This window comes from Perognathus longimembris, chromosome 24 (assembly GCF_023159225.1).
Source record: "Perognathus longimembris pacificus isolate PPM17 chromosome 24, ASM2315922v1, whole genome shotgun sequence".
Lineage (NCBI taxonomy): Eukaryota > Metazoa > Chordata > Mammalia > Rodentia > Heteromyidae > Perognathus > Perognathus longimembris.
Window position 1 is genome coordinate 18,650,642 of NC_063184.1, and position 17,572 is coordinate 18,668,213.

The 17,572-nt window shown below is 37.2% G+C and overlaps 1 protein-coding gene across 2 annotated transcripts in view; it reads left to right on the top strand.

Annotated features, from left to right (window-relative positions):
• The window catches only part of Dnajb14 (DnaJ heat shock protein family (Hsp40) member B14), a 39,722-nt gene extending 25,445 nt beyond the window's left edge, over positions 1–14,277 (top strand). For both annotated transcript variants that reach the window (XM_048333456.1, XM_048333457.1), the window contains 5 exons: positions 6,264–6,449; positions 8,152–8,246; positions 8,937–9,046; positions 9,890–10,062; positions 12,083–14,277. In XM_048333456.1, coding sequence (XP_048189413.1) covers positions 6,264–6,449; positions 8,152–8,246; positions 8,937–9,046; positions 9,890–10,062; positions 12,083–12,207 — 689 coding nt within the window. In that variant the 3' untranslated portion in view covers positions 12,208–14,277. The remainder of the gene's footprint in view (positions 1–6,263; positions 6,450–8,151; positions 8,247–8,936; positions 9,047–9,889; positions 10,063–12,082) is intronic.
• Positions 14,278–17,572: the final 3,295 nt, after the last annotated feature.

A 17,572-nucleotide genomic window follows, 5' to 3' on the forward strand; every position in this document is an offset into this window, starting at 1 on the left:
TCTCCTTGACCCATTCCAGGGAAGGCTCAGTGGTGAGCCTAGAGCCTAGAGCTCTGACTGCTCTCCACGCTGGTGACAGGGAAGCACAAGTCAGGAGCCTTAGTTTTCATACAGTAGAGGGAAAGCAGAGAAAGGGAGGAGCCAGGGTGGGATCTAGCCCCCAAGGACATGACCCTTAATGTCCTACCCTGTAAGCCACACCTCCTACCTTCTACTGCCTCCCAAGACTGCCATCATTTTATGGATCCTTCAAGGAATGAATCCACTAGTTAGGACAGAACCCTCATGATCTTAAGATCTCTGCAAATGCCCTCGAAGCCATACTAGGAGATGGGCCTTAATAATCTTGTGAGGCATTTTTCAGTATAATCACGTTTACAATTAAGAGAACCGTCAGGGTGGTATTTGAAGTGGGGTGGTAGAGTGTTAGAACTTTGAGTACCATTCAGAGGTAACAAAAGCATATTTCATGGTGTCAGTGGAGCTACAGAGAGCAGCAGTGGCATCCCTTCTCCTAACCAGGAGACTTGAGTGGAGTCCTGACTGGAAGTTAAAAGCCCCCATCTGCCTGGCAGTAATAAAAATTCCCAGCCACACTTCTGCTTAGGTTTCAGTCAAAGGGGGGCCTGAATGTACATCTCTACCCCTATTTTGCTGGAATGAATGGTGTTGGAGGCAGAGGTTAAACAAAAAAAGTTAAAAGAGCCAGAGGCTCATAATAACCAAAATACCAATTTTCAGTTGAATGTCACCTTGTTTACACATCTAAAACCCAGAATCTCAATCAAGGTGAATTTTAAAAGTCAGTAACTTAGTTGTGAATACAGTGATAGAAAAGTTAGAATTGCCAAGCAAAGGTTTTAAAGTACATATTATGTAGTTCAGTGAACAATTACAAATATATTAGACAGAGAAGAAATAGAGTCTCAGCAAAGAAATGCAAAATCTAGCATAGAATGAAAGGCATAAGAAATGTGACAACATTGCAACTCAAAAATTGAAAATACCATCGCTTCATGGAATAAACAGAGAGAATCAAATGGTTACAAGAAAGAAATAAGGAGCTAGAAAGCAGAAAAGTAGATATCCCCTTGGAGTAGCAGAGGAAACAAGAGGGCATTACAGAAGACCTAATATTTAGGTTATCCTTGTGAAAGGGGGAGAAAAAGAGAGCTATTAGGAAGTTGAATGGACCCCAAATAGATACCGCCCCCCCCCCCAAATCTATACCAGAACACAACAGTCTTCTGAAAACTGAAGCCACAAAAATCAACTATAGTTAAGAGGTTTCAGGGTCTCCTCAACAATTGGGATGATTAGAAAATCATCAAGGATATAGAACTAAATGATACCTTCACCCAGCAAGATTTACTAAACATTTATAGAACGCTACAGATTAACAGTAAACTACAAATTCAGGTGCTCGTAGAACATACACAAAGGTAGATCACCCCCGAGTCATAAATTTAAAAATGTAAAATCATGTGAATGTGTTCAAACTACAATGAAATTAAAATTAAAAATGAACATCAGGCTGGGTGCTGGTAGCTCACACCTGTAATCCTAGCTGCTAAGGAAAAGGAGGCTCAGAGCTGAGGATTGCTTTGAAGCCAGCTAGGTAGGAAAGTCATTGAGACTTTTATCTCCAATTAAGCACCAAAAAAAAAAAAAAAAAGCCAGAAGTAGAGCTGTGGCTCAAGTGGTAGAACACTACCTTTGAGCAACAAAGTGCAGGCCCCGAGTTCAAGCCTCAAGACTGGCACAAGCATACACACACAAAATCAAATAACAAAACAAAACAAAAAAACAATAGAAAGATAGCCAGTCACTTAGAGTGAACATGCTTTAAAATAATCTATGGGTCAAAGAGGATGTGGCAAAGGAAAAAAAAATTTTTTTTTTTTTTTTTGCCAGTCCTGGGGCTTGGACTCAGGGCCCGAGCACTGTCCTTGGCTTCTTTTTGCTCAAGGCTACCACTTTACCTCTTGCGCCACAGCACTACTTCCAGCTTTTTCTGTTTATGTGGTGCTGAGGAATCGAACCCAGGGCTTTGTGCATGCTAGGCAAGCACTCTACCACCAAGCCACATTCCCAGCCCCAAAACTTTAAAATTTATGGGGGCTGGAATTTCCAGCTGGGGCTGGAAAAGTGGATCAAGCAAGCCAGCCAAGCAAACTCAGGACCCTGAGCTCAAACCCTGGTATAGGCAAAAAGAAAAAAAAAATACATGGAACTGAATAAAAATGAAAACATATCCCAATTTGAGAGGACCAGCTAAAGTAATACTGAAGGCAAATTTATAACCCTAATACATTTAATAGAGAAGAGAAACAGCTTCAAATCAGTTTTCGATGCTTCCACTTAACATATAGGGAAAAAGAAAAACAAAACTGGTTGCAAGAAAAAGAAAAGCAGCCAGTAAAACAGAAACAGAATAACAGTAGTGAGCACCAATGTATCAAGAACTAGTTCTCTGAAAAGATTAATAAATTTGACAGCCAAGGACTGCAAGGAAAATAGAAAATAGCTAGAGTGACCATTATTAGAATGGCATATCATTAGCATCCAAAGAAGAAAGTGAGAATACTATGAACAGTTCCACATATAAATAAGCAGTTTTAGGCTACCTATGGTGGATCAATTCCTCCCCCCCCCCAAAAAAAAATTCAAGTGAGTTTCTCTGAAAGAAATATGTTAATAGTTGTATAGAACTGCTTAATAAATTTATAATTATGAAATCCCCAAATAGAAATTTCCAGGCTCAGATAAATTTCCTGTACAATTTTCTGCCCACACTAATTTTTCATTGAAGCAGGGTCTCACTGTGTAGTCAAGCCAGCTCTCAAACTCTCAGTCCTCCTACCTCAGTCCCCTAAATCCTGGATTATGAACAAATTTTTAGAGAAATAAAAGCAATTCCTCATCACTGTTCCTTGAAAATAGGAAGAGGAGGAGCCCCATTTCACACATTGTGCTCAGATTGAGCTGTTCTTTCCTTCTATTTTAACGATTCATTTTCTTTAAGGCAGGTGACTTGATGAGAGTGGAGACTGTTGGTATTGTCTCCACAATGTCTAGGAGTCCGTCTTTAAGATAATAACTTAATACATTGCTCAGGTTAAGCTGGCCCTGAACTTGGAATCCTGCTATCTCAGTAGCCTCCTTACTTCTGGGACTACAGGTCCAGCCACCAGGTCTGGCTTCATTATGGTTTCAAGCAGGTAGCCCTCAGTTTTCCTGTCTCACTTAGCTATTTCATAATATTTATTTATAAAAATTTTACTCATCAAGTCCCAAGTCCAAAAGCAGTAACAGTACACTGGTTTCAAGAGTATCGTCAGGAGACAATTCAAAAAAGCTGTAATACTTAGCATATAAAAACAGGTACTACCTTATTTTCATACTGACATTTTCTAATAATCATTTCATAGATACAGCTTATATCTTATACTAGATTGCAAGCCTCTTGCAATAAATACAAGCTATTTTAAAAATGCTTTCTGGTTCCCCTGTGGTGGCTGCCATAGGTACTGTCCAAGCAAATAGATGCTCATTAGGTGGTTGTTTTTAGATGACTGCATAGTACGGTGAAATTAATTTTACACAGACACTGTAGGGGAACTTCTATTGTGTTACAGTAACTTGAAACTAGAATTCAAAGAGCTTTCAGGTATTCCACGAGCATCATTCTATGAAATGTTAGCAGATGATTCATCTACCAGAGGAGATCTCAAATGATTTTCAGATTGTGTGTGTGTGTGTGTGTGTGTGTGTGTGCAGCTGGTGATAGAATCCAATGGCTAGGTGAATTTTATGTTTTTAATGTTACTTTAGTGTAAAACCTGAGCCAGAGGTCAAAATATCCTTATAAATCATGTCAAGCTATTAACATACATCTAAAAATGAAGCATAGCAATCCATCTCTGCTAACTGAACCTCTAGTAGTAATATGAGTTTTAGGATTTAACATCAATATACTACTGCCATAGGGTTGTTTTTTTTCCTACTAGCCCCCAGCCCCCCTCCCCTTTTTTTTTCTTTTTGTGGTCAGTTGGGCTTGAACTCAAGGCCTGGACAACATATCTGTCTCTTAAGAAAAAGACTCCAGACTTAATGCTGGACTCCTAGACATTGCAGAGAAAACACCAACACTCACTGTGTCCACTCTGACCGAGTTGAATGCCTTAAGGAAAGTGAGTCATTCCAAACGGAATGAAAGAACCGCTCATTCTGGGCACAGTGTGAGAAAAAAGGTTTCTGCTGTAGGTTGTGTGGAAGAATGGGAGTGTACATGACCTACTAAGAAGCATCTAACTTGAACAATTTACTTAGCCCGTTGAGTTAAGGTCCTCATCTGTACAGTGGGAATAGTAATGAATAATGATATAAAGGACCTGATGCAGAAATAATAGCTACTCAATGAGAGAAATTCTGTTAGTGGTTTGTTGGTTTTTTTTTTTTTTTTTTTGGCCAGTCCTGGGCCTTGGACTCAGGGCCTAAGCACTGTCCCTGGCTTCTTCCCGCTCAAGGCTAGCACTCTGCCACTTGAGCCACAGCGCCGCTTCTGGCCGTTTTCTGTATATGTGGTGCTGGGGAATCGAACCTAGGGCCTCATGTATCCGAGGCAGGCACTTTTGCCACTAGGCTATATCCCCAGCCCCTGTTAGTGGTTTGAACAGTCACCCCACCTGCCCCATTTTTGTTTTTTTGATATGGTTTTCCACTTCAAGGGTAGCCCAGGCCAGCTTTGAATTTGCAATCCTGCTCATCCTCCCAAGAACTGGGATTTATAGGCATGTTTTCACCATGCTCGGCATGACATTTGAACAAGCCTAATAAATGTCTATATTAGGGTTCTCAGAAAGAAGGAGGCAAAATTTTAGAGGATGGAGCACAATTTTAATAAAAGATCATTAAACTTTCCTTTATTTCCAAGGTAGTCAGGCGATTTGCTTGGCTATTATAAAAAGTTACGTTGAGGACTGGGGACATAGCTCAAGAGATAAAGCACTGGCCTAGGCACAGTAATAGAATAAAATCAGTAGTAATTTTGAAAGGGCATGTGTCCAATACTTGAATAAGATAGGTGTAGTTTTTTTTTTATCCTTTTAGATATTGAAAGGATGGTCGTGTCATGGTGTGGTGCACATGTGTAATTCCAGGGCTCTCAGTAGGATTGCAATTTGAAAGTAATTCTGCACTATAAAATGAAATGCAGATGAGCCTGGGCTCTCAAGACTCAAAAAACCAGAAAAAAAACAATGTATATTATAGGTGATATATGTAATTGAAAGAAGCACTTATTTGTAAAAGAAATTACTATAGTATTATAATTTTCTTGACTGGCTTAAAGTTATTTTTTTTAAGTGACACTGGCTTATCTGGAATAACTTCTTTAAAGCACTGTTGAGGTTCCTCAAAAGGCTAAACATACAGTTCCCCCTATGTCCCCGCAACCCCACTTTTGGGCAAGACCACACTAAAGCTACCAGCACAACTATGTTACTGCAGCACAATTTACTATTGCTAAAATATGGAACCAACCCAGATGTCCTTCAGTAGATGAATGGATCAAGAAAATGTAGTGCATATACACAGTGGAGTTCTCTGCTTCTATCAGAAAGAATGACATTGCCCTATTCATAAGGAGATGGAAAGACTTGGAAAAAAATCATACTAAGTGAAGTGAGCCAGACCCAAAGAAACATAGACTCTATGATTTCCCTCATTGGTAATAACTGATGTATGTCTAGGATAGTCCTGGCAGTAGATCACAGTAGCTCAATAGCTATTTACATATGAACACATAAGATGATGCTAAGCGAAATGAACTCCAAGTTATGGAAACAAGCAGTTTATCATTGCTTTTGTTATTTTCAATGTACCACGTGAAATTATTACCTTTTTCTTTTGTCTTTCTTCCCCATGGTTTTACCTCTGATGTTGCTGTAACTGATTTTGGTACCCTGGGTATTGTATATATTTATGGGAATTAGGGAAGGGAAGGGGAACATCAAAATGGAGAGACAAGGGGTAAAAGTTGAGCCGATGCAACAGCAATACTTAGAAGACATTTTGCTGTAAATCAACTGTACAACTTTAAAGGTGGGAGAAAAATGAGGGAGGAGGTAACAAGTTTAATAAGAAATGTACTCACTGCCTTACATATGAAACTGTAATTCCTCTGTACATCACTTTGACAATAAATAAATTAGTTAATTTTTAAAAATGGGTTTGCTAATTTTTGTTCATTTCTTTTTTAGAGATTGGAAATGCCTATGCCGTTTTAAGTAATCCAGAGAAACGAAAACAGTATGACCTCACAGGCAATGAAGAACAAGCCTGTAATCACCAAAACAATGGCAGATTTAATTTCCACAGAGGCTGTGAAGCTGATATCACTCCAGAAGACTTATTCAATATATTTTTTGGTGGGGGATTTCCTTCAGGTACTTTAATACTAGTTATGAATACTATGTTTTGTGATGTTAAGAGTTGTAGTTTAAATTCCCATTAGCTGCTTAGAGATTTATCTACTTTCTCTGCTACATTTTTTTCTTTTTACTGTGTTAGGGTCCTATGATGACGTTCTGTAATGACTGGAGAAAAAAAGTTAGAGTTACTACTTTTACTATAGTCTGCTTTTTCCTAGAACATATTTTTATTAAAACCTGAAGTACAAATATTCTGTATTGTTTTCTAAAGCTGAATAAAAGGATTGTGAGAGGAAATACAGTGGCAATGTCTTACAGAAGCATCCTGATCTATGATGACCATTTGATATTGTTCTCTGGAGATCCCTATAAATACTTGATCAATAACATTATAGTCTACTCATTTATTAGATGGGCCTGGAGGTCCTCATCTGTATTCCCACTAAAATAGTAATTCATCTGATTCATGTATAGTTTTGGGGTTAAAATTTTTTTGTTATTAAGACAGAAATCCTTGACTAGACTATCAAACTGAAACAGTGTAGTAATTAAGTAATTCCACTAAGTAAGTCAATTTTACAGAACCAACATAAGCAGTATTGAATGCTACTTACATTTACTAAGAGTTGCTTGTGTTGGAAGTGAAATGATAGTCCTGGCTTGTTAATAGTTTACTTAAAGTGCTGAGTTAAACATTCAAGATGAGGAGAATCTTTGTGAATATAATATGACTTAACCTGTGGCCCTCACTGACTGTTAAGAAAGGCTGTAATCATTGATGGGATGTTTTTACCAAAGATCCTTGAAAGAAAGAGGATACATGTAATGACTGAAAATACAACCTGCACTTTGGCATATATGAGTACATAATAACTTTGACAGAAAAGTGATCAAAACTAGTAATTTTAGCTAAAACTGTGTTAAGAACAATGAAAGGTCTTTGAGGCAATACTGAACTGCTTTCTATAGCTGATTTGCAGTTATTTGCTGGTTATAATGTAGTTTATTTTACCAGTAATAACTATTGTTGTTCATCACTTTATTTGAAAACAACTTGAATGACCATATGTGGTCCATATATTCTGATATTTTAGACAGTCTTTTTTAATAAACATGAATTAGATTGCTATCTCTTGATTTCGAGCAATGTTTGTGATTCATTTAAGGCCGAAAATCAAACTTTCAGACTAGTGATCTGATCCAAAGCTTGCTTTTTAAAAAAGAAAACAAAACACTATGCCCAGCACTGGTGGCTCGTGCCTGTAATCCTAGCTATTCAGAGAGCTGAGATCTGATCATGTTGGTTTAAATCCCTGCAGGAAAGTCCATGAGACCCTTATCTCCAATTAATGACCAGAAAAAGGCAGGAGAGGTGCTGTAGCTCAAATGGTAGAGTGCTAGTTCGAGTCCCAGGACTAGTGTGGGGGGAAGGGGGACACTACCATAAAAGTATTCATATATGTAAACATTGCTAAGGAATTCTTACCTTGACTTTCATAAAGAATAAACTGTAAGTTTCTGACACCTCTTTAAAGGAGGCAAAAGTCTGGGATGAATCATTCCTATTTCCATTTACTCATCAATCTTAAGAGGAGATAGTATATATCCATTGCTCAAAATAACCATCTCTTTTTCTCAATAATTTTCAAGAAAGAAAATACATTGTTCTGATTAGAATTATGACACCCCTAATTTTACATTGCTTCTAATTTTCTAGGTAGTGTGCATTCATTTTCAAATGGCCGTGCTGGCTATAGCCATCAACATCAACATCGACACAGTGGACATGAAAGAGAAGAAGAACGAGCAGATGTATGTTTGTCATAGCTTAGAAATTATGAAATAGCCATTTTCTGCTTGGGAAAAGCAATTAGGGTTGTCTAAAAATAGGGAAAGCTTTTTCTGACCAGAGAAAGCTTCAACAGAGACTAGAAAATCCCATGGGGCTACTGCAGTTCCGGGTCAGGATACGGGTGTTTGGATAGCATGATAGCTTCAGGTTTGGCATTCCCCAATTCTAGTGAAGATCCACTATGCTACACATGCTTTGAAGCTCCCTTCTTTTTAGTCCTAAAGTGTATAGAATTATGCAGAAACATTTAAATTAAAAGTGACTTTTGTTCTAATGCACTGGTACCTAATTGCCAATAGTAATTAAATTGCATGAGGTAGAGAGAGTTAAAAAGCCTAGACCCTGTTTCCTTCTTCCACCCTCACACCCCAGATAAAACGAGTCTTGTAATCTGCAGTATGTTGGTAGTTTCTATGTGTATGTGAGCGAGAGACAAGGACATCCTCCTCTGTAAAGTGAGGTTGAATTCAAACACTAGAAAGTTATATTTTGAAGGCTCAGAAAGACTTGAAAGCAGTGAAGATGATGATCTTCGTTGATGATTGAAATGTGATAGAAAATATCCGTTTTTGCCAATGAAAGTACATAACTGTTGGATTATTGACAACCTACATTTAGGTTATAATTTGTTGTTTGATTTTTTTTAATAGGGAGGTTTTTCTGTGTTTATCCAGCTGATGCCCATTATTGTATTGATCCTGGTGTCATTATTAAGCCAATTGATGGTCTCTAATCCTCCTTATTCCTTATATCCTAGATCGTAAGTAGCTAAGTTTTACAAAAATTAATTCTTACTCTTTCTTACCTCACTTCTGTTAAAAGGCTTCATGTGCTAAAATTTTTACATGTGCATTTAGTACAGATGTACTAACTTTAAAATTTCAGATTTATGTTTTTAGTTTACATTTATTACACTGTGAATGACAGACGTTCTCTATTAAACTTACGTTTACTATGTTGACCATTATGTTGATAAGCTGTAAAAGAAAAAAAAAACTTTAAAACAAAAAGAGTAATTGATGTTACATAGATTTGTGTTATTAAGTGGGAAATTACTAAGAGGTCAGGACATAACAAGTTTATGCAACACTTCTAGACAACTTGAATGTTATACAGTGAACAGGCAGTGACTTTATAATGACTAAAAAACAAGCTTAGGGCTGGGAATGTGGCTTAGTGGCAGAGTGCTTGCCTTCCATGCATGAGCCCTGGGTTTGATTCCTCAGCACTACATAAACAGAAAGAGTAGGAAGTGGTGCTGTGGCTCAAGTGGCAGAGTGCTAGCCTTAAGCAAAAAGAAACCAGGGACAGTGCTCAGGCCCTGAGTCCAAGCCCAGGACTGGCAAAAAACAAAACAAAAAGTAAGCTGAGTCCACACAAAAATAAATATTTCTTCAAATTAAGACTTCATTAATTAAAAATTGAGAGAACTTTGTAAGAACATAGTATTTTCAAAGTGTAATAATATGAAGTATCATTGTTTTAAGCAATTGAGAGAACATAACTATGATTAATGTTATCAATTTTTATTACTTTAGTCTGTAGTAGCATATTAGAATGTCTACTTTAATTTTTAAAAAATGATCTTGTATCTCTTTTACAGTGGATCAGGGCAAACAATTAAAATGCAGACTGAAAACCTGGGCGTTGTTTATTATGTCAACAAGGACTTTAAAAATGAATATAAAGGAATGTTACTACAGAAGGTAGAAAAGAGTGTAGAAGAAGATTATGTGACTAATATTCGAAATAATTGCTGGAAAGAAAGGCAACAAAGTAAGTCTGTCTAATATTTAACATCTTTTAAACTTTTTAGTCTTTGGGATTGATTACTATAAAATCCCCTCATCAAAAAATGGCTCTGGGGGAATATGGCCTAGTGGCAAGAGTGCTTGCCTCCTACACATGAAGCTCTCGGTTCGATTCCCCAGCACCACATATATGGAAAACGGCCAGAAGGGGTGCTGTGGCTCAGGTGGCAGAGTGCTAGCCTTGAGCGGGAAGAAGCCAGGGACAGTGCTCAGGCCCTGAGTCCAAGGCCCAGGACCGGCCAAAAAAAAAAAAAAGGCTCTGGAATTTCCTAGCACATAATTGGAGTTTAGTACACAAAATAGTTATAGCCAAGTCCTTAAATCGGAGGGCTCCTCGTCTACTGATCCATAGAGACAAACACTTGCAGATCAAAAAGATTCAAGGAGAAAAATTACATCTGTTGTAGAGATGTACACACTTTTTTTTAACCATTCTGTTTTTTTAAAATAGTACTTTGAAATGCACTGATAGAAAGAATATAAGGTCAGGAATTGGAGATTTAGATTTGAACTTAGGTTCTGTTATTCAGGGTGAGCTTTGTTTTATTAACTAAGGGTTTGGGGGCTGGGGATATGGCCTAGTGGCAAGAGCGCTTGCCTCATATACTAAGGGTTTTGGGGGAGTGTGGGGTTGTTGTTTTGGGTTTTCTCCATTTTTATTTCTTTCCTTTTTTCCTCAAGGCTAGTGCTTTAGCACTTGAGCCACATCTTCACTTCCAGGCTTTTTTTATGGGGGAGGGGAGACTAGGGGGTTATTAATTGGAGATGAATCTCATGGGTGACTTTCCTACCTGAGATGGCTTTCAACAGTGATCTTAGCCTCCTCAGTAAGCTAGGATTACAGGCGAGAGCCACCAGTGCCCAGCTAACTGAGGTTTTGTGAAGTCATTTTACCAGTGTATTATTTGTAAGTAAAATGCATAGAGTATTGAGTGAATTGCTAGTCCTAACTCAGCTGATTGAATTATTACAAATGGAATACTACTTTTTTTTTTTTTTTTTTACCAGAGTATATATTAAACAGGGTCCCACTGATACATGTAGACCAGGTGGTCTCTATTTTGGCCACTGTCTTCTATATAAAGCAGTTGCTCTCCCCTCTTCCACTACTCCCTTTTTTATTATGTTGTTTCCAAGTACTCCCACTTTAAAAAAAAATAAGTTTCGGGGCTGGGGATATGGCCTAGTGGCAAGAGTGCTTGCCTCGTATACATGAGGCCCTGGGTTCAATTCCCCTGCACCACATATACAGAAAACGGCCAGAAGTGGCGCTGTGGCTCAAGTGGCAGAGTGCTCAAGGCCTTGAGTCCAAGCCTCAGGACTGGCCAAAAAAAAAAAAAAAAGTTTCAAAATGACTGTTGGCTGACAAGTTAGCAGTGAGATGGCTGAGAGGAACTGAGGATTTCTCTTGTGGCTCGTGTATTTGTCATCAGTAACTGTGCTGTCCTCACACTGGAGGACATACAGAAGTGCTTGCCCGCTCACTGAATGTCACTCTTGTAGTGGTTCAAGCTTTTTCCTCTGTGTTCCTTCAGTACTAGTGTGTATATTTTTATGTAAAATCACAGCAGGATTTTGAACTTTTCTGCTTACGTTTTGGGATTATCTGAAGACTTAACAAAAGATTACAACAAAACCAACCACTGCCTGCATGGAATGGCATGTTTTCAGGGGGAGGCTTTCAAGGGGTGAGTTTCAACCCACTGTGTTCGAGAGTGGGGGGAAGGGTCCCGACAGGCACTAGGCAGGATTCTAAATCCTTATTTCTTTTCTGCTCCGGTGACCTGCTAGACTTTAGGTAAGGTTTTCATTTATAGAAACCTTTTTCTACTAATAATGGATTTTAGTATTGGTACTTGGATTTTTTTTTTAGTCAGCCACTGAATAGAAAGATGTTGAAAATCTTCTATGAAGCATTTGCATGTAAGCAGTTGGGTGATAGGAATTATGACTTGATTCGCAAACATGTTTTTGTTTGCTAACAGAAACAGACATGCAGTACGCCGCCAAAGTATACCGCGATGACCGACTGAGAAGGAAAGCCGATGCCCTTAGCATGGACAACTGTAAGGAGCTGGAGCGGCTCACCAGTCTCTATAAGGGAGGATGAACTGGAATTCATGTTTATACCTTTTAGTATACTATTTATGGTTTCTGTAAATTTAGTTTCATCATGAGAGCTGAAGAAAAAGATTTGATATTAAAAACTCAACTGAGTAGTTGGTTCCTGAAATCCTGGACTATTTATGACCTATTATTGGCTTTTTTAAGTCATAAGAACTGAAGACTAAAATTATTAACATTTCAGTATGCATCTGCAATTATTTTTCATCTTAAAAGCTTCTATGATTCCTAACTAAAAATGTCTGAGAGGATTATCACACCTGTAGCAATTTCCAGTTTTAGTGATTTACCCATTATTTCCCTCATCATGTAAATACTTATGAAATGATCATTTTGTGTACAATACAGGTATTGCCTTTTTATTTATTTTAGTGTTTAGCTTCATGAGACACCTATTTAAGTTGATGGAATACATGCTGTATGACACAGTAACATTTTCCCCGCTAGGTGTTGAGTATATGGAGCTTAAACAGTGATACTTTTTTCAACCAGAAAAAAAAATCCCCAGTTTTAAGTAAAATCTTATAGCATTATCTCCTTAGAAAAAAGCGATATTTTAAATATTACCATTATATCCTGAATACATATTGAGATAAATGAGCTGAGTATGACTTTGCTCTTTAGTTTCATGAATTGCTAAGCCATACATAGAAACAACATGCAATACTTACAGATTTTCAAGAAAATATGAAGAGTTGTCAACAGAGAATTATAGTTATTCCATTTGCAATTCCAGTAACTAAAACTTAGCCCCAAGTGTTTCTTTACCCTGCCTTTGAAGGCTGCTAGAGTTTATGAAGAAAAGGACTAACTTTTCCCCCATGGAAATCTGCATTCCTTAGTGACCATTTTATGCAGGATTCAAAAGCAAGTAGATTCTTCTATGAATAAGTAATGACAAGAATTACTATGAACATACAGCTTTGTGCCTTTTACTGCTGACTCCTAAGTAAATAAGTATATTTATAGTCACTGACTGACCAGAGCATGATTGGTTTGGCCACATGCAACAGTGAGCAGTAACAGTGACATAGCAAGGCATCCGTTAAAAATTCAGAGCTAAAATCTATTCTCCAATGAGCATTTTGGTTAATCTTATAGGAATAAGCTCCTTATAATTAAATCCATAGAATAAATTAGGAAAAAAAGAGTAAGAAGTCAGTTTTGGGTGCCTATATATTAGATATGAAACTATTTGATTTGTTCTGTTTAACAGTTGTATTGTTTTAATGATTTTGCTTCATACAGTTAATGAAACATTAAATATTTTTGGTAGACTTTTTTTTGCAAGTGAGAATATGCTAGGTAGACTGGCTTTGTTATTTTGTTTAAAGAATTTTTCTAGGTCTAGTTGACTCATGGAATCTGTTGAATAAAACCACTATGATAATCTCTTAAAAATGTTCTCTTCTATCCCCTTTTCCATGAAGGTCAATAGAAATGTTTAAGTTAGCAGCTGCAACTAAACTTCTTGTCCTAGAAAAACCTAAACCTTTTCTTGAGCCTATACAATAAGTTTTGTTTATTTACAAGTAAGATTATAGTTGCAATTAATTTTGAAAGTTGAAATGTATCAGAAAGTTTGTATAAATTTGAATGAGAAGAATTATTTACCTTTCCAGTTTTAATGGGAAATTTGCACTTTGATGGATACTAACATAAATTAAACTTTATTGATTGATTTTTTTTTTCTCCTTAAATCCCAGCTTTAAAGGGATAGGTTAACTTGAGTGAAAATAAATACACATCATAATGGCATACCTGGCTTTTGGACAGTATTATGTTTCAGGTTCATTGCTACATTCCATTATATTCCATAATTTATTATAAGAAATGTGTTTGATAGAATAAAAATTTCAGACTATTGTGGGAAGTGATTGAGTGCCTGGCAATTTAAGCTATGTGTAAAGTATGCAAGTAAAGACTGAGTCCTTAATGTCACCTATGTCCTGGTGTAATGGCCCAATAAGTGTCTGAATTTTAGGTTAATTTTACAAAGAAGACTTCAGATAGCCTGAGGTGTAAGATTCCCATGTTTGCTCCTCTTTAACAATTTTTTTTTAAAAAACAGCATTTTTGCTGTTATTTTTAGCTATAAGAACTTTGAAGTTTCATTTGATTGTTTAGTCACTGCTTAATGCCTTTGACTTAGCTTATTAACCTAGTTCTTTAACTTGTATTTTTGTAAGTTTGGCAGCAGTTCTATTTATTAGTGCGTTATATTTTTATCCTTGTGCACATGCACAACACACCACAATATACAGCAAACACATACTACACACCACACACTATTATTATTGGAAAAAGAATGAGTACATTTGTCCTTGTCTTTTGATTTGTTTCCAGATAGACTAGTAGTCAATCATTTGCACATTTCAAATTTATTTTGATCAAGTAAAATGTTTGAATCTTCAATTATGAGAAATTTTAAAGTTCTCCATTTATAATTGATCTAAGTGGAAATAACATCTTTTGAGAACTGGTTGCATTTGAGTACCTAAGTGATCCTAACCATTACTTTTGTGTGTGATTTGCAAACCTTTGGAGGCGGAAGGTGCTGTCCTTTAGGTATATGTCTGCCAGGGTATTCTTCTCTGTTTCTGTGTCAACTTTAATTCCACTTTCATGCTTAATTTTTCTTCCTGTTCAGCTTTTTCCACTAATATGTAAAATAAAGAGAAAAAAATGTGATTTCCCTTATGTGCCCCATATTTTATAATGCAACTATTTAACCCATGACATGCTAATGTTGCTTACTGTATTCCTATTTCATTAAAAAAAAATAAATCTTCTGCCTTTTTAAAGCAGTGAGGACCTGAGAACCAAGAGTCACCTTGTCCATTAAACAAGTATTATCACAGAGGACCAATGGTTCAAAGAGGAAAATGGGTGCACTTATTTAGCATCTTCTGAAGCCTGGTCAGCACGCTACCTGTATTACTATCCATCTTTCTACTGCATGAAGCAACTGAAAGGGAATTTATACTTTCTTTTTTACCTGAACAGGAGAACTAATGAAAATGAACAATAAATATGAAATTTAATCTTCACGAAACGGCTTAAAACTTCTTCTCCAGTGGCCACATGAACTACCTGAAGTTCATAAGATGCCTATAGACTGGTGAAAACAAAATAATAGTCTTGATAAGAACCTCCAAATTTTTCCAAAACTAGTTTTCCAAAACAACAAAAAAGTAGATAGAATCTGGAAGTGGAGGTAGACACTTAACATCCTAGTACCTGGGAGGCTCGGGCAGATGTGAGTTTTGATTCCAGCCTCAGATACATAGCAAGACCCTGTATCAAAAATGACCAAAAAACCCCACAAAAAACCCAGGGCTGAAGGCATAGCTCAGGTAGTACAGCGCCCAGCTTAGCATGTGTGAGATCCTGGGTTCAATGCCCCAAACTGTGTTAAAGTGGGAGGGTGAGGCTCTGAAGGAATTCTTGCACACTCCAACTGGCAGGCGATGCAGTCCAAAAGTACAGATTTCTTTGGTTTCATTTTTACTAAATAGGTACTTCCATATAAATGGAAAAATTCCTCAAAACATTAATTTAAAACATACTCCTTATATTAAGGATTATGTGACCACATTTCTTTTCTGAATTTCCCTGTGTGTAACTTTTTCCTGTTATGTGATTCCTTTAATTATCTGCTGGTGTAGGGGCCAATAGATTTGTGAATATTCTGTGATGTGTCCATGTATAAATGTATATATATTTTTCCAGCTAATACCTCAAATGTGTGATTGTTTAATATATACTACTGTATTTGCACAGAGCAGGGCTTCCATTAGCTATGGGTATTTTTCTGAATTTGAAATCAGTTTCGCGAATTTTATTGGTGTGAATTCTTTGTTGCTTTGTTTTTTTTCATGCTTTAATGCAGATATTCCTACTAGAAGGCCCATACTTGACATATAATTGTATCATTTTCAATCTAGCAATCTGGAAATGTGTAAGGATGTTTCTTGAAATGTTTACTAACCTGTTAAAAATGGGGGTGGTGGTGATTGGTTGCTAAGCTGTCTAGTCATTTACATAGCAGATGACACCCTGTTAGGTTGGAGCAAATCAGTCACATTGGCACAAAACTGCACTTTCTATACTGATACTCTGCTTTGCCACCTGAAGATACCATTCGAATTGTGAGATTTTTCAGCAACATTGTGATATTTTTAGTCTTCACTTTTGAAATGAACTTTTTTGAGTTGAATGACTATAATAGGAAACAATTGTTTTGTAATTTATTTGTTAAATGCTTTTTGTTGCTTTGCTTTTAGTTTTTAGATTGCTCTATAAACCGTTTCCACTTAAAGTTTAATATTAGTTTGTGTTTTTAAAAGCTACAGGTAATTTTCAAGGTGTGATGGGACTTTAATGGAAGCCTTGTATAAGTTAAACTGATGAAAGACATATTACTTTGTCTATAGTGCATTAAAGATTATATAATTAGGCTTAAAAATAAAGTGTCTGATTTATAAAGTATTTAAGGTTATATCAGACTTACATAAAATAAAATTTTGTGAGAACTCTTAAAGGAAATGCATTTGATTTTTAATGAATGTTCTAATGAATGATTTATGATTTTTTTGTCTTTCAGTCTGTAGTTTATCTCAGTATATTAATAAAACAGGTTTGTTCTCATCATAAGATTTGTCATCCTATTTTATACTTTAAATATACTCTTTATTCTTTTTATTCAACTATTCAAAAAACTACGGAGACTATATCCCAGGTAATGAAATAGGTGCTGGGAATTACTCCTTGAATAAGATTTTCTTTTTTAAATCTATGAAGTTGACATAGCAAAGAAACACCAAGTAAACAGTTACAATTTTGATAAACGTGACAAAAAGAGTAGACAGTACAATGAGATCACGTATGCAGGAAGACCTCAAAAAATCTGCTAGAGTCAAGGAAGGTTTCTCGGAGAAAATGAGCTCCAAGTTGAAAGCCGCAGATGAGGTAAGCAGGGGTACAACGAACACCTGTGGTTGAACACCGGTGCAGACCCTGGGCTGAGGCCCTCCGAGACTCCCCACCCCCGCCTTAAGCTTGCAAATCCTGCTTTCTGGAAGCCTAATAGCCAAGGCACCCGAGGAAAGGCCCGGAAGGAAGTCTCAGCTCTGCATAAAAAAGGAGCTCGGGGCACCTAGGGCCCCACCATCTGGAGACAGCTCTGAGTACAGAGCAGGGACGGTGGACCCGAGGGGGGGGGGGGGCAGGCCAGGGCCCCAAAAGCCGGCGTGGGGACAGTGGCTCAAGTGGCAAAGCCTCGAGCACGAAAAGCTTAGGGGCAGCACGCAGGCCCCGAGTTCAAGACCCGGGACAGGCACACACAAAGC